The following is a 22,132-nucleotide window of genomic DNA, read 5'->3' as shown; positions in this document are numbered from 1 at the left end:
TAAATTGAGGAAACTGAGTCAGAGCAAAGTCCCTGTGACTAAACTAAGCATCTAAGCAGTAGAGCTTAGTCTGGCCTTAGCCTCTGTCTCCTGAGCAGGTATTTTCTTCTGACCAGGCTCCAGGTCACTGGTGTGAATTTCCCATTGAAGTCCTCTGCTTTGAAATATTTTTCACCTTTTTCACAACCATTCAGTGGTCGACTCCAAAATACATTTTATATGCAAATGGTAGAACCTAAGGCTTGTATTTCCTTTCAGGAGCTGATAGCAGAGTCTAGGGCAGCCTAGTCCTGTGTTGTTTCACATTCCTGAATATGTTCAATTAAATGTATAAATTAAACAGACATTTACATATGGAGAAGCCTGACAAGGATTTGTGGGGTTTAATTTATACCCTGAAATTGAGCTTTATCTCTTACCCTGCCATTATTGCAAAGAACACGCAACCCCACTTACCACAGTAGATGAATTTAGAAGAAAGAACCCCTCTCCCGTCTCAGGATAATTTTCTCATTTGAGGTAGTTAAGGAAACCTCAGGCTTGGGATGAATCCTTATGTAGCTACAAGCCATCTGCTGGCAATCATTCCTCCAAAAAATTCACTTCCCTGCTATCATCAAATATATTCCTATTAACTGGAAATGAAACTCCCTAAAAAAAAAACCAAACAAATGAACAAAAAAACAAACAACCCAAACAATTTTTGCTTAAAACCAACAGCACACCCTCAAACTCCCATCCACAAAGAATGAGTCAAGACTCTTATTTATCCTAAATTCAGCCAACCTGTGGGTACTGCTGGGCTGGACTGACTATAACCTCCTCCTAACCAATCCTTCTTGCTGAGTCCTGCAGCTCCCTTAGACTGCAGTGGTTTTATAAATCCTTCCTGACACAATTTAAAAGGAGATCATTTTGGATTACAAGACTTTGCCTGAATTCTTCTTTTATCTGGAACTTATCACTTGCTGAATTTTTGGATTCTTCATTAGAAGCAGCAACCATATCAAAGCAAAAGTAGCTACCAAGGGTTGTTGAGCTCCAAATGAAATCCCAAATCCCACAGGAGTTAGAACAGTGAAGATTTGTAGCCTACTAAAATCTAAGATCTAATGAAATCTCCAGCACCTCTATGCCACTAAAATGAATCACTTCCCTTCAACAAAATGAAACTGCCATACCTTCAAGGTTTTCTTGTAGTGTACACGGGCAACTGTAATTTCTACTTTACATATATATAATTTGCTTTTGTTATAAAACTCTGAACTCTGAGAAATATATTGTCCACCTGTCACTGTCTTCCAGAACCTCCAGCACTGAACTGATGATGCAACCTTTCGTAGAAATACTCCTTACTCTCCACCATGAACTCCTTGGGGCAAGAAATTATTTTTCCCCTTCTTTTTCTGTGTTGTGCCTGACACAACAGGGGCCAGATTCACATTAAGCAGCACAAATAGGATCTACAGCACAATGAGTGGTAACAAGCAGAGTGGTAAATGATGTCATTTAGTGGATACTGTCCCTGTGGTTCACTGATGGCAGTTATTTATTGAACAGGTTTTTCTTCACAGTTTCTTGCTGATCTAAGAGTCTGTCTCTATCATTATTCCTGCCTGGGTCTCTATTTAATGCTTTCCTGCTACAGCTCCTGTTTTCCTGTCCCTCTTTCTCAGCCTGCTTCAGAGAGCTGGAGACTCTGTTCCTGTGTATCCTTTTCTTTTCCTTTCTTTTCCATTTTCACTTCCCAGCTCGGTAAGCAATGTGGACAGTCAAGTGCTTCTGAAGGCCACAGTGGGACTGCTACCACAGAGAGCCAGATTTTCCCCTAAGCCAGAGGTGATCCTCACAATCACACACTTCAGAACATGCAGCAGGAGCTCATACAAGGCTGCTTGGTATATTTCTATTAATCATCTTGCCCTCATCCCATCTGCCACCTCTTTGCTTTGGTCTGGCTCATCCAGCTCCCAGTTTAAGAGCACTCAGTGCAGAAGAGCAAACCAAATCCAATCTCTCAGCACAACCTCCAGCATCTGCTGTTCTGTATTGGGATCCCAGCTCAGGCTGCTCAGTCCCAGCCTCATCTCTCTTGTTTGTACCACAGCTCCCATTAGACAAAATGAAGAACATACTAATTAATTTGTACCTGAACTTGGAAGTTTCACATGCAATTGTTAGAAAAAAAAAATAAAACAGCTCTGCTCTCTATGGAAACAACTTTTGACTACGTCCTCTCATTATCTGCAGGGCAGCAAAGCCAGGAACCCCAGCTCACCCTGAGAGCTCATGTCTGCAGGTCAGAAGCAAGTGAGACATGCAGGTGAATAAATGGAGGGATGGGAAAGCAAAACAGGGAAAGATAAGCAAAATCCCATGGCTTATACTATATGTTCCTTTGAATAACACTTCTCCACTTCTGCTTTCTTTTGGAGGATGGTACCTCAGGCATTCACTTATTTGACATTCATTACTTTGTCTGGAGCCCAGCTGTATTGGCTCTACCCCTCATTTATTTTCTTCACAGCACAAATAATTTTGATGCCTGCACAATTCTGAAACAAAGCAGTCATTTCTTCCTGCTCAGCTCAGCCTGGTCCTTCTGCTTGCTGGACATAATTCAAGTGCCCACTGTTCTCATCCATCCCTGGAAAGGGGGAGGGTTGGGCTATGTTTAATAAAAAATATCTTACACTGTTTACTGACCAAAGAGTTGTTCAACAGATGCTGCATTCTTAGCCGTGCTTAAATTATTCCCTAAGCAAACAATACAAACTGCACATTTCATCTTACCCAACACAAAAATAAACAGAACACACCAAATATATGGTTCTGGTTTAAGTTCCCATATAAAGAACACTGATTTCTACATTGCTAAAATACTTTCAGCATAATATTTGCTTGGTAATTTGTTCTTTCACTAGCTACAACAAATTAAATGTCAAAACTTGTTTACTTTATGAATTTTTAAGACTAATAGTTAGTCTCCTCTTTCAGCTTAAATAATGTTGTTGATGAGCTACTACTTGATGGATTGTATAAATAAAGCCAGATACAGAGATTAAAAGGAACAAGATCTAGGTTTTTTACCCCATTTTTCTTAGTTTACCAAAGCGGCAAGTGAATAAAGAGAACAGCTCTATTTCCCCTTAAACTGCTCAGGCGTTTGGGTCTCTTGTAGAGGTAAAAAAAAAAAAAAAAAAAAAAAATAAAAAACCACCAACAAAACAAAACACTACCTGCAAGATCACTGCAGATCTGCTTTGCGGTCCTTCCTACAACATCCCACTGTGTCCTGTCTCAGATGCAGCCAAGAGACCAGAGGGAATGGGGTAAGGCTGGAGCTGGGGTGTCCCAAGGCACTGGGACCAGCCCCCTCCATCTCCCAGTATGGCCCAGGCTGTGAGAGCCTCTGGGAAACCAGACTGGGAGCCACTGAGGCCAGTCCAAACCACAGAGCCCGTGCTCCTTCTGGCCAGGGCTGTCCCTTGAGGGGCTCTGCCCATCCTCAGCCCAGCCCCACGGGTCATTCCTGCACAGCAGTGCAAACACTACCATGGAGATGGATAAAAATCACTTTGCACCCTGACCTTTGAAATATGGAGCTATGTTAGACCTACCTGACACCAGATCTCATCTGGAGTGAAAATGTCCAAGGAAGGATGTGATCCATCATGGACCTTTATCCTAGGCTCACTCTGGGCTCTCCAGAGCTACCACATAGTTCAGAATAAGATCCTCGCTGAAGTTTTCACATGCTCTTAGTGTAAATATTTCCCACTAATTGAACAATTTGCTCACAAGTTGTAAATGGATTACACCTGGCAAAGACCTTTTGTATCTCTAAAGCCATCTTGTTAATTCACAAACAAATTATACCAATTTGTTTCACATGAGAAGGCAGAGGGCGTAATAATCAATTTAGAAACACCCTGGCACTGCTGGGAGCTTACTGTAATTTTCACTGCAAAACCAGATGTTGGGCTGTTCTTTTGCTTTCTTGACGCTAAAAACCACAGAAATGTGTAACACAAGTCTCCAAAGCCCAGAGCTGCCATCAGCTGTTGCTGAGCTCTGCTGTTCCTGTTAGGATCAAGGGGCAGCCACAGTGGTTCTTGCAGGGGTGCTGGGATCTCAGCAAGGGCAGAGATGGGTGATGGGGAGGGATGGGGAAAAGAGATGCTCTCAAGGAGGGATCAAGAATGCAGCTCTTCAGACAACTGGAGTCTTTCTCTGGCTCCTGGTGAGGGTGGACCAGTGAGGGTGGACCAGTGACAGACCCTTTAGTTTATGTTTTCGGTCTGAGGATGAAAGGACATTTTTTGACACCGAAGGGGCAGGAGGGATGGCACGTACACCTTGTCAAGGAAGACAGACACAACACAAAACAACTGTTTCTAACATCAACGAATTATGAAACTCCACCATCTTATTGTACCACTGGGTTTTCCCAAACCAAGTGGAGCAATACTGGTCTGATTTCTCTCCACAGCCGGCCGGGTGCTTGTCCTGACTTGGCAGCAGGGGTGAGACAGCTGGGCACAGAGGTGTGGCTTCTGTTTGCCCAAGGCAAATCCGAATCCCACCTCTGTAAAACTTGGTGGGCTAGATCCTGACACTCTCAAATGAGATGTAGGTCAGAGGAGTGTTAAAGAACACAGAATTAGAGAATGGTTTGGGTTAGAAGAGATCTTACAGACCACCCTGTTTCAACCCCCTGCCATGGGAAGGGACACCTCCCACTAGACCTATTTGATCAGAAACAGTAAGAAAGCTGACAGGATCCATGCAAAATGGGTCCTTCATTTAAATAAATCTTTTACCAAAGTTCATTTCTTATGCAGCAGCAATGCTAAGACGGAGGGGACATCTCTTGGAGCTTCTCACTAAGAAAATCCAAACTCAAGAGAAAGGACCTGTAACTGAGACAAAGAGGATTTACTTCAGTTCTTTTTGTATCCATGTAGGTTGCTGTGTCTTTTCTCAGCGAATTACAATAGATCGTTCAGCTCAGGATCTCTTTACAGTCTTCTGAAATTAATTCCAGTAACAAGTGATGGAAATATTCCATTCAGGCAAAGGATTAGGAGAAGATACACACAGTGTGAAAATTAGCAGCTCATAAGAACAAAATTATTATTTCCTCTCCACCCTGTCACCAAATCTGCAGCCAGTAGCGGGTTCAACCAGCTGAGATTACGGGCTCTTTCACATTTTTGGGAGCTGGAGGAGTCACCCACTCTGCCTGTCATCTGTTGGGGGTCAGACCGGATTTGAGAAGACCTCAAGGCACGTGTAGTGTCTGGGATCCCAGCAAGAGGTGGGTACAGCCCTTGGGAAGGAGCTGAGGCTCAACCTTCCATGTCAGAGCACAGTTCTGTGCCTGCCCCAACCCCACACACAGCTCATGGCTGAAGGAACAGTGGCATCCTGCCGAAATGGCTCTGTTGTACTTCTCTGCTATAGTGAGGGGAAAGTTGAGCACACTCTCTCCTTCCTGTGCATTGGTCATGTCATGAAGCACTGCCATGGGTCTGCTCTCCACTGTTGGACTGAGCTGTGTGACAGAACTGCCAAACACTGCCTGAGGGTTCAGAGTTCTCATCGAGGGAAGTGGCACATTCAGGGGGTTCACTGCAACTCGGAGCTGGAAAATTCTTTCAAAATGCACTGAATAGAAACGTGGATCAGTAGATGAAACACATCATAAAACAACTCTTCGAGCATCACTGTAAAGGGACCCAGTATCACCAATGCTTTTATGGCAGGTTTGCTTGGGAAAGAGACTGTGAAAAGCATTATTCTGTGAATATTGGTATATTTTCTTCTGCAGGATGATACAGCACAGACCTATCAAAGCAGGCCCCAAGGCTGGAGCAATTCAGATTATCTAGAATATCAACATGTACAATCATGCATAGCCTGAAAAGGCAAAAAGATCACTTGGCATTGAGTAACTACAGCCTCATTATCATTGTAACTTAATTATTATTTTTACTGCAAAGCTTTTCCCAGTGTCAGATCCACAATCATCTCTAAGTAAGAGGTTTATATTCCTCTTCCTGTAAATCAAACTTGGAGCAAATAAAATTTCGTGAATTTTGCTGACCTCCTGCTGTTGCCTTTGCATTCGCCTGCCCCAGCCAAATCCCTGAGTGTCCTCTCGGACAAACAGTTCAACTCCTTCCACCAAAATTACACACTAAATTTGCAGACCCCTTGTTTTTCTCTATTCCATTACGGAGTAGAAACTGCCTAAGACTTACATAAAGAGTGATCCCAAAACATGAGAAACTTGCAACCTCTTCACAGATCATCTCTGAACTTGAAAAGGGGCTCAGTTAGTTAGTTAACAGAAATATTTACCCAGCTTGAGGGAAAATACTCAGCCACAGATTTTTATCTAACAGTGTCTCTAGTGACAGTTTAACATGGAATTTGTACTCAAAGGGGTAATTTAACTTCAACAAGCTTTTCCTACAAAGAACACTGAAAATTGCACTTTCTCTGGTCGATAGATGCTTTCATTGTTTCTGGTATAATGTTCTTTCAGCACATAGAAGACTACTCATATTTTGTTACATTATTTACAGACATAGGTCTCAATACATGCACAGGTATTGTGTGTACCACTGAGATGCTGGAAAGAAAAACTGCTGAGATTTCCACCTCTCCGAGAGAGAGGTTTGAACCAGTTCCCAGATGTCACATGACAGTTAAAATAGAACTCTACTCATGTTTTTATTCAAATAACTACTCTAAAATTACAAAAGATAAGTACTACCTTTCAGCATGAATAAACTTGAATACAGGCTAAAAATAATCCTACATTAACTTCTGAAGTTGCTGCCTTCTGGAAGGCGTAAATGGATAGAGTTTGCTATTAGATGTTTTACATAACCATATGTCAAAAAAATCAGTAGAATGAAAATTGCATATCTGCAAAGTGAATCTGCAGCATTTTGAGAGGTAGCATCTCATTGTTTTTTAAACAGCAACTCAAATCTTTTAACTAAGATGAAGATTTTTGAGGCAAATAATTTTTTTACTCCGGTGGCATAAAAATTTTAGGGGATGGATAAAGAGGTCTGAAACAGTCTAGGAATTGAGGTACAATTCTCTCACCCCCACTTAGAACTATTTGTACTTAAGAATGTGAGTAGCCCTGATGAAATAAATTAACTCCCCTGCTGAGAAAGGGACAATTCAAAATGAAGAGGGCAAGCATTCTGAGCCATTTCTAATAATTGTCCTCCAGTGGCAGACTCTGGTTTCAGCTATAAACCAGAATCCTTTCCTTTTTTATTTTTGCATATCCTTGTAGATTTTTACCTCAGCCAACTGGTAAGAACAGCACAGGACATCACCTTTTGGCTCTGCTTCCATGGAAGGTCCTGAGGCTCCTGCAAGCTCAGAGAGGAGTTATTTAGTGTATGTCCCTCATTTCTTATAAAGTTCCCCCAGCACAGTGTGTGGCACAGGGTAGAGGGACACCACAGCAGTGCTTCAACAGCTCTCTGGGAGTTTCTTGAGGAAGGGCAGCGCTGGGCTGTGTGTGCTTCTCATAACTCAGAGGACGATTTTCACCCTTGATTCAGGCATTGCTTTCAGAAAACACAGCTGCTGAGCTTCACCAGGAGAATGTCTGGAACTGTGAATAATGAAAGATGTATTAACTCAAGTTAATAACTCAAGCACAAACAGCTTCTTTCTATAAGCAAGGGTGAATTCTGTAAATCCAAGTAAAGCAATACCATAGGTAGGCAAAATACAATACAAAATGAATTTGTAGGTACTAAGCAAAGAGTTTGAGAACTATGGCAAATGGCAGCTTCTGAGTATTTAAAATGTGGGAAATTATGCCTTACTGGAACAGAATTCTTCAGGACTTATCATTTGGCCTGTAGTGTCAAACACAGGATCTCTAAATACCTTGGCCTTTACTCTGCCACTTCAATACACATCTTAATTACAAAGACATGTTTTCAGAAATTATGGTATATATTATTATGAAACAGTTCTACTTCCCAACAGTATAGTGGTATCCAAATTTCAAGTTAATAAATGTGCAGTGAGACTCCTTACTATTACTCAAAGTTCCAATGTCAGGGAGGAAATTACATACAGAACCAGTTCCCGGAGAGAGTTCATAAATTCATTCATGATCTCTAAACACTGTGCATATGAGCTGGTTTTCCAATATATTACTAGGCTCGATAACACTGAATAATTTAGGGGTAAAAAAAAATTCTGTAGAAATCCCGGGAGTGGACAGCCTTTCCAATACAGATTTTTTCCCTGTAGTGTCCAACTCAACATCCATAATTTGTAGGACAGACTGACTTGATTTTTTGTTATTAAGATCTATTCAGCACATAACTTCACAGTTCTCCCTGCTCTAAGCTGGTTCTGCTCTGATGACTTCACCCTCTGGAAGTATAAATGCCTGCTTCATTTGGACATCAAATACCACGCACTGGGGGTGGGAGGGTTTTGAAAGTCCACAGCTTACCCTTCTGTCTTCTGACATGCATCAGAAATTTTTCCTATTCCAGCTATAGCAAAGAAATCCCAGCACAGGCTTTCTTTCACAGCCAGTCCCTCCAATCATATATTTGTAAATCATTCTCAGCTGTGGATATTTATGATTCAAACATCTCTTCTTTTATCAATAAACATCTTTCATAGCCAAGCCTTCGCTCTGTAACAAATTTGAATTCAACAAGCAAATGTTATGCATTTTTTTTAAGATCCAAACAGTATGAATGTACAGTTAAGAATCTTTATCTTTGCAATCAGTCATTTGCCATAATTTTCTTCCTCTCTACTTTCAAGTTTTAACAGAACTGCATGATATTATGTCTTACATAATACAGACTGGATAATTACCAAATGTCCCACACGTTGCAGGTCATTCCCACAGCTGTTGATGCTTAAACTCTTGTCTCCTGTTTCTCCATGAGCAGGCATCCTGCCAAGTTTTGATGCACACAGTAGACTGGGTAGAAAAAAGGATTCCTTTCCATTAACAAAAGAGGAAAAGGAGAAAAAAAAAGAGAAAATTTTGAACTACCAGAGCAAAACATTTTAATTAGGCTGATAAATAAATCAGTCCAAAAAAGTGTCAGAATCTTTCGTGAGATGGCAAAATTTATCCAGGCATGAATTTAAGGAGTGGATGCTGAGGGCAGCCGGGAATCTGGAGCAGAGATGGGAAATGATACAAACAGCTGCAGGACAAGAGGAATTATTTTATATACATGAGACACAATAAGTAGCATGGCCCCTGACACAGGGATTCACAAGGAAATCCATATTGCAGGACTGTCAATGACTGACACTTTGGATCTCAAGGTACGGAATTCCTGAGGCTCCCTCAGCCTCATGTTTGGGGGAAGGTAATGAGAGCATTTTGTGAGCAAAGTAGGTCATGGCTCAGCAGGAGAGGCACGTTGTCACATCAAGCTATGAAGATGCACAGCTTCCACGAGGGATTTTTTTTTTCCTGCAGTTGTTTTGTTTAGCCAAGTATAATCTGTATTTTAAGGCAAACAAGATGGTATCTTATGGGTCACCTCGTTCTCTCACAAGGGCTTTGAGGTAGGGGAAAGTGATGTGCTGCTTCACCACAAAAGATGGTGATTCGAGTAAGTAAGCTCAATTGTCTGAACAATATTCTGTAAATGAGTGAAAAAAATTGAATCAGAGAACAAAGGATGAATCACAAAGAATTACTCAATAACAAACAGCAAGTCAACTTTCATAGGATTTGGGTGATGTAGATATCTCCTGAAATTATGCTTCACTGAAGCATCAGTCATGGTGGAAACAAGACACAGGCAGCAGTGAAAATACCTTGTTATTCCATAAGTGTAAAATTTCAGGTGACAAAAACCAAAGCAAAACTCAGTCACACTGTACTTCTGATAGCTCATGTAAACTGCAAAGTGAGCCCAGAAATCTCCCAGAGAAGTCTGAGGGGCAGTGATGTTTTACCCACTATCCCACCAGGAACAAGACACCAGTGACAGGAATGATTGAGGCTGGATTTTGACACTTGAGCATACATAGAGTAGGTGTAGAGAAGATTACAGCTATGCACACAGATGGAAGAAGTAGATCACTGGAGAAGAGAAGTGTGACAGTATTAAGACAGATAAAGTAATTTATTTTATAGGAAACGATTATACAGTTGAGAATTGTGGGGTGCTTTCCATCAGAGTGAAAAGGAAAGAATACGTGATTTTATTCCACATGATCCACAAGATGTGTCGTGCTTTTGAGGGAATTTGAGACATAAAATAGTTTAGAGAGTGGGTGAACATTTGGATTTCCACCTGATTGACAATGTGCAAGTCAGGGAATTGGCCCAGCTTCGATGAGTATCTCATTAATTTTAACATTAAATACTGTCAACACTGAGGGAAGAATATAATATATTATATTAATATAATTTTACTAATTCCCTGTCACAGACTTTGCCCTGTGGAAGTTGGAACAATGCTTACATTTAGGAGTGGATTTTTTTTTTTTTTTACCAGTATTTCTCAGTGACCAAACATAGAAAAACCCCAAAACTCTTCTGGCAGTCACCCACTGGGAGTTACCTTGATGTCGGCAAGAACTTCCACCTAAATCTGCCAAAATATGGTCTTCTGCTCAGAATTACAGGATTTTGTATTGCTTTCCAGCAGTGATACCGTGCACAGATCAGAAAATATTCTGCATTCAGGTGCTAATGCTTCTGTCTTCTGTCCCAGGTAAGGTGTGCACAAAGCAGAGCTGATTCCCAGCAGCAGAATGGTTTGTATTCTTTGTGTTCTAGTATGCTGAGGGCAAATTCTCTCTTATAGACAACCCAGGAGTTCTACAGAAATTAAAATATGAAATCTGAAATTCTGCTTGAACAGAATGGAAGAAAATTAGTTTTTAAGGAGGAGAAGTAATTTGAGGCAGCTCAAAATTATTTCAGACATTAATTGACTTTGAAATAATTGGCAATGCTATCTAGGCACCAGCTATGCAATTATTTATTTTATAAAGTAAGGGTTCTAAGGGATGTTGAAATTGGAGAGCAGAATACTTGAATAAAATATATGTTTTTTCCTGCTAGTTTTCAATAATGTTATCTGTAAAACTCATACAGACAGTACAAAGGCATGAGAGCCTTTCAAACCCTTTTGTGTATTCTTCCTCTGCACATTACAGAGGGAGATACTAAGAGTTGAGCAAGTCATCAAAAGAAATTCATGTGCCTAAATTCTCTTTGTTTGAGTAGACTACATATTTTCTAAGGATCTGAGTCCAGAGACACCAGATGGTTGTTTTTCTCAGATATTTAGGCACCTACACATGCAGATAGGTGCCTAGCAGTATTTTCAAGCATGTCCAAACACTTCATTCTCTAAATAACCATTAAAAATATTGATGCAACATTTTCCTCCTACGATTTTTTTTCTAAAATATCAAAGGAAAAAGATACTTCTGTAGAAATTTGTAACTGGAGAGATGAGCACCCCCGGGCTACAGAGTGGGCACCACACAGATCTGGGATATTTTTTGACAAATGCAACACTAGACTGTAGAAAACGATGGCAGCAGCTCTAAGAACAACCTGGCACTGGAGGAGATAAAAACTGCAGTTAAAGAGAGATTAAAAGCTACAGCCAAATTCAGTTGTGTTGAGACCATGTAGTTAAACATCTCTATCCCTCCTTACCTTCCAGGATTCCTTGAAACTGAATGGGGACACAAAAGTACACTTGGGAGGGGTGATTTGAAGAAGTTCAGTGGAAATTTACCCAACATAAATTAAACAAAGAGTCCTAAACCCCAAAAAGAGAAGAAGGAAGCAACTCAGAGAGAAGACGAGAAGTATAAACACTAAACAAAAATACCAAATTTAGTCCCTCTTTTCCAGGAACATGGATCTTGTGTAGCTGAATGCCAGCAGAGCTCTCTGATAACCAAACAGCCTGTGGTGGGTTCTGCTGAAGAGGAACAGCATGTTACTTCTGTTCTGAAGAAGGATATATGTTAAGAAGAATATATGATGTTTTGTCCAAAGATACTTTATTTTTAGATTCCTGACACTTCAGTAAATTAATTTATAACAAAATATAAAGGGACATGGTCTTGGGGAAAAATTAGGGAGTTTTAAAATGCAACAAAAAGTTATAGGAAAAAAATCTCTTCACTATAATAGATAGTTTTGTCTCAAAGGGAATTAACAGAATTTTATGACTTTGATCTTCTAAAGAATGAGGTTTTTAACTTCATTAGTCATTTTGTTTCAGTTTCAGTATGGATGCCACAAGAGAGAAACCCCCAGCCTTTTAAAAGGGGCAATCCTCCTACATTTGTCACAGCTGCCCTACTGAAGTTCCATTCAAGAGATCAGTTAAAGAGATTTTGTGGCAGAAAATCCATCCTAATTAATGAGCATTCATAATTAATGGCTGGCCTGATGTAGCCTTTGAGAAGGATCACAGCTTTTCTCCTTATGATCTTAATGCAACAATTTCACTTTATGATCACAACCTTTCTCTCTACTTAAAAACTTAGCAATGGGCTAAATGATAGCAGGAGTTAGATAATTCCACTATTAACCAAAGTTAAAAGCTCTTTAGTTTTCTGTTCTCAGAGACTGTACTAACTGTTCTGATGATAAAGTATGAATTTTAATAACAATACTGTACTGTACTACTCCCTTGCATAGGTTTAGAACTAATTAAAATACAACGGGAATGTATCTGCTTCTATCTAGGCAAGGAATATGACTGAGTAACAGCATCCTCCATCACCTCAAAAGAGCCATCTCATGCTAATGCTGCTTTCCTCTGCAAAGTTAAAAATCGGGTGAATTTTTTACTTTACTAATGGGGAAAATTAGTTGCAAATATTTCTATTTGCTCTATATTTTATGCAGTTTTATGAGCACTGTTACAGGTGGTAAAAAGAAAATACTGTTTTTCTGATAGCGGACTTTGAGTTTTTAAAATTTATTTCCATGAAATTATGGCAATGAAATTAAAACCAGTTTTCTTGCTCCGTGAAGAAGCAGATGTTCCAAAAGCAATAAGATTTTAGATTATTAAAATAACCCTTGTCACACCCTGGTAGATTTTACTTCCAGGTACATTCAATAAGCCTAAGTTGCAGGCCAGCTTTGCCAAGGGCATTTCCCAGCTTTAGTGGCAGTGACCAGTGAGGACCAGGGCTCCCTGTGCTGGTGGAGGAGCCACGGCCCTGCCATGGGGAATTTCTCCAGGGCTTCCCAGAGCACAGGCTGCTCCAGCACGCTGCTCTCCCATCCCCTCTGACAGCGTGGGCAGGCACCTTGCCTTGAGTACTGATAATTACAGGCTCAGGCAATGAGAGCCAAAGGCACGGAGCTGTCACAGCTGGAGAAGAGGACGCAGAGGATGCAGAGGACTCACAAAGATTAGCTGTGCCAACCACGGGGATGGGGAAGGCTGGATTCACTCCTGCAGGCACTGACAGCTGAGCTTCCCACTCCCAGATCTCGTTTTCCATCTCTCCTGATGGCTGGGCTTTCTTCTCTTCTGGCTCTCCACAAAGGTCTGACCAGCAACCTCTCCTAGAAAGGAGAGGGTGTTCCAAGGTTTGTTGAGAGACTGAGAAATCTGGATCAGAAGAAGAATTTCACCTGATTCAAGGCAGAGTCTGCTTAGGCAGGGACAATGCATTGTCACCTCTATAATAAAACATATCTGAAATAGAAAGTGCTGACAATATGTATTAAATCCTTCTATGGGATTCAGACTCCACCACAGAACAAGGAATAGACACATAGAAACCTGGTGTACAGGTCTAAGAGCCTTTTGTCTCCCTTTTTTGGGTGAATATCTTCAGTGAAAAGCACAAATATTTCAGATCAGCTCTTCTGTAGTAATGGAAATGATGAATTTACCCTTCCCTTGTACATCTGCAGGTGCTTTTAGAGAGTAGACAAATAGGGAAGAGGTTGCTTTTCTGAGTTAAGGATTCCATAGGAAGAAACTGAAACAAAGTTTTTCTTCTGCCATCCTACAGATAATTTACTTCATTTTGGGACACAAACAGGATTCCAGCTATGAAAAGCTTGTATCTGCTGAGGACAGACCATACCCTGCTACAGGCAGGCTGTGTTTTCAGAGGTGCTCTGTGTGTTTGAGAGAAGGTTTCTACCACAACACCAAAAAGACCCTGGAGTTAAAAATAAGCAATGTGATTTTCTTGAGTCAGATTGTTCTGAGTGACAAATTAGAAATCACAAAACTGTTTTTCTTCATCAAGAAGCACACAAGCAATTAAACTCCCTAAACCCTGGCCTGCTGGGGAACACTGTGTTCAATTTTCCTTTAATTTTTTTCTCAGTCATAGATGGAAATATGTCTTGAAGCAGTACCCAGCCACACTGAGGGACAGGTACTTCAGTGGGATGATAGTTTAACTTTCCAGAGAGTGTCAGTAGCTTATAAAGATTTCAGCTTCATCACCCCCAGGGTTCAGCTCCATCTTCCACCCTGTTTTAGATGGTTCTTTAGTCTTTTTTTTTTTTTAATTTTAACCACATCAGAGAACCTTTACCGATTAATCCTCTGGATCCCTGCAGGGCAAGGAAGTATTACCAAGTCTGTTTTTCGAACTAAGGAGGAGTTTGAAAACGAAGATATTGCAAAACAGGCATCTAGTTGCACAGAACATGACCAGGGATACCCAGGTTTGGCATGCATACAGGGAGGCAGGAACACCCATGTGCTGTAAAATAACTTCCATTTGCATGTCTAGGGGATCACCCAGGTTTAATAACTCACCTTATTATTTGGTGTTGACTCCCATTAGAATTTAAAATTAATATCAACCCAAGAAAAGCAGAGTAAAAATCAATAACCAGAGAAGAAAGAGGAATGCCATCTCCTCAGCCTGTCACCTGCTGCCTGACAGACACAGCCACAGCTGCCCACCACTGACAGACCCTGCCCAGGAGTCAGAAAGAGAGGAGGGAAAATTTCTGATACCAGACAGGTGAGCTGTACCACCAAGAAGCCATAAATAAAGACAGATTCTGGTAATAAAAGAGCTCTGTGATGATCTGTGAAGCTTCACAAACAATCCTTGGCTTGTCCCAAACACCTGATACTGGTAAAATTAATGTAGGGTGAAGGAAGGAAATGACAGAGGATTTCTACTTGAGAGTTCAACACTTTTTCAAGAGATGATAGGGACCCCCAGCCACTCCTGATCTGAATTCCCTACAGTTAAATTAATATTACAGTTAAATAGGAAGTTTTGCAGCATACCAGTGGAACAGGCAGGAGGGTTATACACACAGGTGGGATGTGTTTTGTACAGCAGCCTGGAGAAAAACTCCTTTCGATCCTTTTGAGAAGAGACATGAATAAGAGAGAGATGAAAAGCACAATTTTTCACAGCCTCTCCAAATCCCCTTCTGATCCCCAGAGAATCTATTCAGGATGGGACTGATATCACTTTTTATTCATATTGCAAGTTGGTGAGGGACTGCTCACACCAGAAGCAAACCGTATTCAAAACTGAAACCTTGTAGTGAGTTGTAATCCTTTGTGCTTTCTTTCCTTAGAAAAAATTCAACCCCCAATAACTGGGCTTAAATGCTGGGAATACAGACCCAGTGGACAGCACACAGTCTTGTTACTGCACATACCTGTCCTTGGACATGCCTCCATGTCCAAGAGAGCACCAGGCTGGGTCAGAAACAGCCCCAGGGAGTGTCCTTGTGCTGCAGGGACAGAACTGATGTGGTCCTGAGCCAAGAGCAGCACTACTGTGTCCATCCAAGAACTGAGCTGACCCCCCTGACCTGGGTGAAGCTTTTCTCCTGCCCAGAGCTGGGCTGCTGCAGAGCCCAGCACAGCATCCACGGCCCCTTTGTTCCCAGCTCAGCTGACAAACCAGTACTGTTTGACTCAAGATCAGTTCAAGTGTAAAGGAGGCACCAAAGACAACCTATCTCTACAATTAAACATTTTGCTCTTTCTTCCAGAGCACCCTCCTACCCATATTCTACATATGTGGATGTATGGGAGCTGCATCCCCAGGAGCGTCACTGGATGCCCACCCACTTTTCCTGACCATGTGAAACTCTATCAGGCTGTGCTTTGCCTTCTGAACGCACCAAGAAGGCAACTGCACAGAGAAAATTACAATTATTGTCAGGACCCATGGAATCCATGCATGAGCGCACGCAGCCTTTCCCCAGGGGTGAAGCTCTTCGCCCTGCGGAACCCCGCAGGAGCTGCCTGGGGCTGCCCCCTGTGCTGGGCCAGCCAAGGCAGGGCAGGGCAGCTGGGATGCTCTCACCATTCAAGTAACAGCCAGAGTCTTCTCCCTACACCCGCTGGAGCAGTGGCAAAGCTTGGATGGCGGGAGGTGCGTGGTGCTTATTGCCCGCCCAACGCCTGGATGAACCACAACGCTCCTGCCATCCTAGAGAAGAACAAAGGATCTGGGTGCAGCACTGACCAAATGCACACCCTTTTACAGAATCACAGAATAATTTGGGTTGGAACGGACCTCAAGATCATCCAGTTCCAGTCCCACTGCGTCAGACTTCTCTGGAAACTTCCTAAATGCTCCTCCTGTAGCTGGTGCAAACATGTCCTGAGAAACCTAATGGTAGAAGTTAGTCTGAAATACACACAATCTCTTCTGAAAATATTTTCAATACTTTTTTGCACTTGAGCTAATTTCTTCAGGTATCCCGCTCCATATTTAAGAACCAAAGGCAAGATCCCCACATTAGGTCTAGTCTAGTCCTGTAGTCTAGTGCTATAGTCTAGTCCTGTAGTTTAGTGCTAAGTCTTATGGCCGTGCACTTGAAAATATGTTCCTAAATATCTGAATCTCAGGCACCTGGAAATAAGTATTTGCCTTTAGAGTGAACAAAACATGAAATAATCCCTGTATATTATTTCTATCTTCTTTCATTTATATGGTTTTAAGCTGCTTTTATGCGGCACTGGAAAGTTACAGCCTGTGATTTGTTGCATTTTGGTCTGCTAATAGAAACATGCCCCTGACTGCTGCTCACTCTGCAGAGCAGAAGGATCGTAATGCAGATTGTAAATGGTTGCATTACAGAGAAAGATAATGTTTCTTTCCACTTTCATTTCCCTCGGTCGGTATTTGTCGTGGTAGGGGTTGCGTAAGCGTATGAGAGAGAGATCATGCATTATTTACCAGGCTGGAAATGGGGAAAGGCTCCAGCCTTCTGGAGTGTGGATGAACGCCCAGCAATTCCCACCCGCTAAGGTTAGTGCTGTGTTTATTGGGAGCTTGGTTGAAGGATTGCTAAAGCAAATGGAATCATCCTGCCAGCCTGGAGAGCGGCAGTGGATGGGGCTGAGGGTCACAGGCTCTGTTCTCCCTCCTTTCAGCTCTGGACAGTTTCTGTCATTATTTATTTCACACCTTGGCAGGACTGGACACAACCATCAGCCAGCTCCTTAGGTTCTGCTGGGGCTCCTACACATCTGAACAAAATGTCTTGCTCTTGAATGTAGCTGAGGGCAGACAAACCCAGAGTTGGGGTTGACACAGGAGGAGGTAGAAGCTTTTCCAGCCCCAGGATTGTCCCTGGGGCCAGCAATGCTGACCCAGTTTCTAAATGGGACAGGAAGTTGCAACGCTCCAAGGTCTGTTATCATTAAACTCTAGCCAGTGTCAGAGGCTCTGTGTTCGTCCTTACAGTGCTATTGCCAGTGCACATAAAAACTAACAAAATAAGCCACTAAATGCTGGCAGCCTTGGGAAATAATTTAAAAAGTCCCCCAAACCAAGAAACAAACTCAGTGAAACTACTAAATAAGGAATAAGTTAATGAGAAAAAATTACAGGGAACAGAAGACTTTAAACGCTCTTCCAAATTAAGGAGAACAAAGGGAAAGGATCAGCTCTTATTTTTGCAATTAAGGTATTATTTATGGCAATTTAGCTGTTTTAAGATTAAGCCTGGATACAGTGCCACATAAAATACGTCTGATTTAGTCCCAAGGCTTCTCAGTTTCTATATGAGCACCAGCCAGCCAGCCAAAAAGCAAGAGGAGTTCTGAACTCCCTGTGTGCACACAATGCACCTGTAAAACACCCTGAGGATTCATCCCCACGGGGCTGCTGCACTGTGACCATTGGAAAGAATCCTCAGGCTGGCACTGGAGCTGGACTACGGCACCTTCAGGGCAGGACTCTTCCAAGGAGAGAGAACATTTTGTAGGAGCAAAAGGGAAAAAAAAAAAAATAAAGATTCTGTCTCTGTGTCTACATGCAACCTGCACATGAAAAGGGGTGGGAAGAGGCTGCCCAGAGAGGCACCCTGCGTGTGCAGGGAGGGGATGCAGCCCCACGAGGCCGTCTGGAGGCACCTACCAGGCAGAGCAAACAGAGCCTTTGCCCTGTCCCAGCAGCGAGGGAACCACTCCATGCACGGCACCATCCCCCTGCAGGGACACATCCCTTGGCTCAGGGGAACGCTCCCCACGGGCTCACAGGAGGGAGGGATGGAGGTGAAAGGTGCCAAGGAACCCCTGGCAGAGCCCTTTCTTCTGCACCACGCATCTGTGCAAGGAGGAAACACATCAATGACCATGACATCCCTATGGATCTTTTGCAGTATTTTCCGACGTTAAAGAGCTGGAAACATTTGCAGAGAACCTGTGTGTTAAACGTTAAGACCGTGTACACTATTTGTAGGATTCAGCCCCGGATGCCTTCTTGTTTTTCTTACATATTAATAAAAACAAAAAAGGAAATAAATAAAAAAGGATGTAAAGCTTTGTTAATCTCAAAACCAGTTCAGAGAGGAGAGAGCTGAAGATGGGATGGTGCTGGGAAGACATTCAGCCTTGCCATGCTGCTGCTCACAGACTCCCCTCTTTGAAGGAGGCATGAAAGGAGACATTGCAACATGTCAGATCAAACTCTGTGGCTCTGTTGATTTTTCCAGCTTCCATGGCTGCCTGCCTAGACGTCCTGTTCTTTGAACCTGCAGAGTAAATAGGTATGACTCCTGTGGCTCTGCATGCAGGAGATCTGTCCCCAGGAGGAGCACTGGGGGCAGGCAGGAAAAGCCCCTCCTAGCATTCTGGAGAGCAGCATGAGGCAGTCAGAGCACTTGGGCTGAAAAAGAGGGGAAAGAGAGAGAGAAAGGAACAAAAATCAAAAACACTCTCCATAGAGGAAGACCTCCTTATAAATGAAAGGGTCCCCAGGACTTGTAAGTTAACACAATGGCTTTTGTTGGATGGATGCAGAAGGATGCGAACAGAAATGTGACAGAGAAGTGTCAGCTTTCTACCACCCCAGCAGAGCTGCTGGAAGTACAAGGTGTTCAACTGGAACACCTGGAGCTTGGCAGGAGATGAGTAACAGGCTGACCAGGGCCTCAGAGGGTGTTGATTTGATTGTTTTCAAATTCAACTGACCAGAAGATTTCTCTTCTCTTCATTCGCCCTCTCTCAGCAGAAACATTTATCATGCTAAGTGAAATGTTTAACCACTGGCACTGTTGGCTCCAACAGCTCATCATAAGCAGCTTTAGCATTTGCTGGGATCAGCACCCTGGGGCTGGAAATATTTTCCTCTGTCCAGTTACTCTTCCTCGCTTTTCTTGCCTCCAGCTTTGTCCCCTGCCCATTTTTCAAGTTGCAATTCGTTAAAATAAAATTATTAACAGCGCTTATCTGATGCATGGGAGATTGTCAGAGCAAGCTGGCAAGCAGCCAGGAACTAATAGCAGCATAAAGCAATTTGGTGAAAAAAAGAATTAACATGCTAATTGTCAGGCTGGAGAGGGTGCTGGGGATCACAGAGAAGTGAAGTAAAAAAAAAAAAAAAAAAGAAAGGGGGAAAAAAAGAAAGAAAAAGAAAAAGACATTGATCGCGCTAGATTTAAACCACAAAGGGCTGAAGAAGAAAGAAAGAAAGGTTTTGAGGCAATTTTCATCTTTTTTTTGTCCCGTTCTCTGCTACCCTCCCCCAGCTCAAAACCTCCAGCCAGAGTCTCAGGCACTCACGGGAATTTATCCGAAGATCTCTCCCTTTTCAGCATCGTGTCACTGCCAGCTGCACCACGGGCTGCGGCACCAGCTCGCAGCTCTGCCCTGCCCAGGAGCGAGCGGCGCTGCCCCGGAGCCGCTGCCGGGCTCAGCCGGGTCCGACAGAGCCCGCACAGCTCCATCCCGCACATCTCAATCCCGCACATCTCCATCCCGCACAGCTCCATCCCGCACAGCTCCATCCCGCACATCTCCATCCCGCACAGCATCTCCATCCCGCACATCTCCATCCCGCACAGCTCCATCCCGCACATCTCCATCCCGCACATCTCCATCCCGCACAGCTCCATCCCGCACAGCTCGGCTGAGCCGGCCGGGGGGAGGCTTCCAAAGAACTGACCCTCGCCCGTTCCCAGGGAAGCTTTTTTTTTTGGTGTTTCTTTCTCGAACAAAGGGACGTCGTTCTTTTTTTTTTTTTTTTTTTTAATTGTTATTTTTTAAATTTGCTTTCCTCAAAGCGATGAAAGGAGTGCCTGGGAAGCTCAAGCAGGAAATCTCAGCCTCTTAACACTGGCTCCACAGAGGATTAAGAAAGTCAACTAATGCTTCCCAGCACCAGGATTTCAGCAGCACGGAGCCTCCCGGGGCAGAGAACCGCCACGGCAAATCCAGCAGGATCTCAAGGCAGCAGTTGCCTCTCCATGCAGATGCCGTTTAACCCCGGATTTATGCGCATCCCGCTTCTGAAAACCAGCTGGAAAGCCCTGGTGCCTCCCCGTCACGGACAGTGAGCGCTGCCAGCCCGAGCCTGGTGCTAGCCCCGGCGCTGGAAGAGGCTCTTCTTCACCCCGTGCAGGTGGAGCGGTGGCACGGGGCTCCCGGCACATTCCCGGGACTCCCGGCACATTCCCGGGGCTCCCGGTACATCCCTGCAGATGAGCCAGCACATTTCCCCAAACGAGGCGTGCTGGGGGAACAAGGGCCAGGACACGAGGTACCTGTATAATTTTTGATTAATATTTCTGGATAAATGCTGTAAATATGAGCCAAGAAGATTTAAAAGAAAGTCACTAAGCCATGCGAGTGAATTAATTTGTTTTAGACAACATGAGGCTGGATCGCAGCCTTCTACAAGCAGGAACATTATTTCTTTCCTGCGCCAAAGACTGACTGCGTTTGCCCTCCTACTTTACTTCTGCTGTGGAAGAAATTTAAGCAAGAACATGTATAGTGAATTGCTCAATTCAACCAGTGCCACTGAAGCTCACCTAATGATTCAGACCAACACGCCCTACCTGAGCAGCACTCCGAGACCCGTGAGCTCCTCTGCTCTTTACTTGTCGACAGCCAGGGTGTTAAAAGAAGGAGAAATAAATAAGCCAGACCTGGTGACTTACATAATTCTGTTTTTTTTCCTGTTCTTGACTGTGACATTCATTGTGTTCTTCATAAACTGCCAGCTGAAAAATTCTTTCTTTGCTACTCTTCCTTATGACAGATCACTCAGGGAGGCAAGGAACCCGTGGAGGACACAAGCTGTCTGACACTTCTCATTCCAGCAGGAGCAGGCACCAGAAAGCCTGTGCAATAAGGATTTAGTGCCATGTGCCAGTACACGGATGTGACCCCCTTTAGAGGGAAGAGCAGGAGGAGATTGCCGAAAATTATGCTGTATGCCAATCTGAGTAGCTGTAAATAAAAAGCTCTGTTATGAAAAGAATGCTTTAGCAAAGTTATACTTTTTGGGTTTTTTTGACAAAAAAAAAATGCCCCGTGATTCCAGATTAGGCTCTGTGTGTATGCAAATGTCATCATCTACTCATTCAGTGTCCATACAAGGATAATTGTTTTAAAAACAATCTCTGATTTGGGCATCTGGTGGAGCTTGTTCCCCCATGTTTATGAAACCAAGCATCAAATGTAAAAAAACAGAGTATTTACCTAACAGTTCCACACTGAGATGAGTTTACTTTCCAGACCCATTTCTCCCAACTGCTGCTGGAACTGCATGGTGATGTTGTGGGAGGCCTGCCAAGCAGGAGGAGAAAATGAAAAATGTTTATTTAGGCTTTTGATTGTCATTCTGTTGTGGTTTT

The 22,132-nt window shown here is 43.0% G+C and overlaps 1 protein-coding gene across 1 annotated transcript; it reads left to right on the top strand.

Annotated features, from left to right (window-relative positions):
• The first annotated feature begins 20,971 nt into the window (after window positions 1–20,971).
• On the top strand, window positions 20,972–21,580 carry SMIM32 (small integral membrane protein 32). Its single transcript, XM_062502280.1, has 2 exons — window positions 20,972–21,030; window positions 21,202–21,580. The coding sequence occupies exons 1-2, from the start codon at window positions 20,972–20,974 to the stop codon at window positions 21,578–21,580; spliced, it is 438 nt and encodes a 145-aa protein (XP_062358264.1).
• Window positions 21,581–22,132: the final 552 nt, after the last annotated feature.

Source organism: Cinclus cinclus, chromosome 14, assembly GCF_963662255.1.
Source record: "Cinclus cinclus chromosome 14, bCinCin1.1, whole genome shotgun sequence".
NCBI lineage: Eukaryota > Metazoa > Chordata > Aves > Passeriformes > Cinclidae > Cinclus > Cinclus cinclus.
The sequence above is the reverse complement of the archived record's forward strand: the minus strand, read 5'-3'. Positions and strand labels throughout refer to the sequence as shown.

Bases quoted from the DNA above. Each gene is read 5' to 3' on its own strand.
- SMIM32 (XM_062502280.1), top strand. From the start codon at position 20,972: ATGAGCCAGCACATTTCCCCAAACGAGGCGTGCTGGGGGAACAAGGGC. The intron at 21,031-21,201 runs GTACCTGTATAA...CCTGCGCCAAAG, and splicing joins AACAAGGGCCAGGACACGAG to ACTGACTGCGTTTGCCCTCC.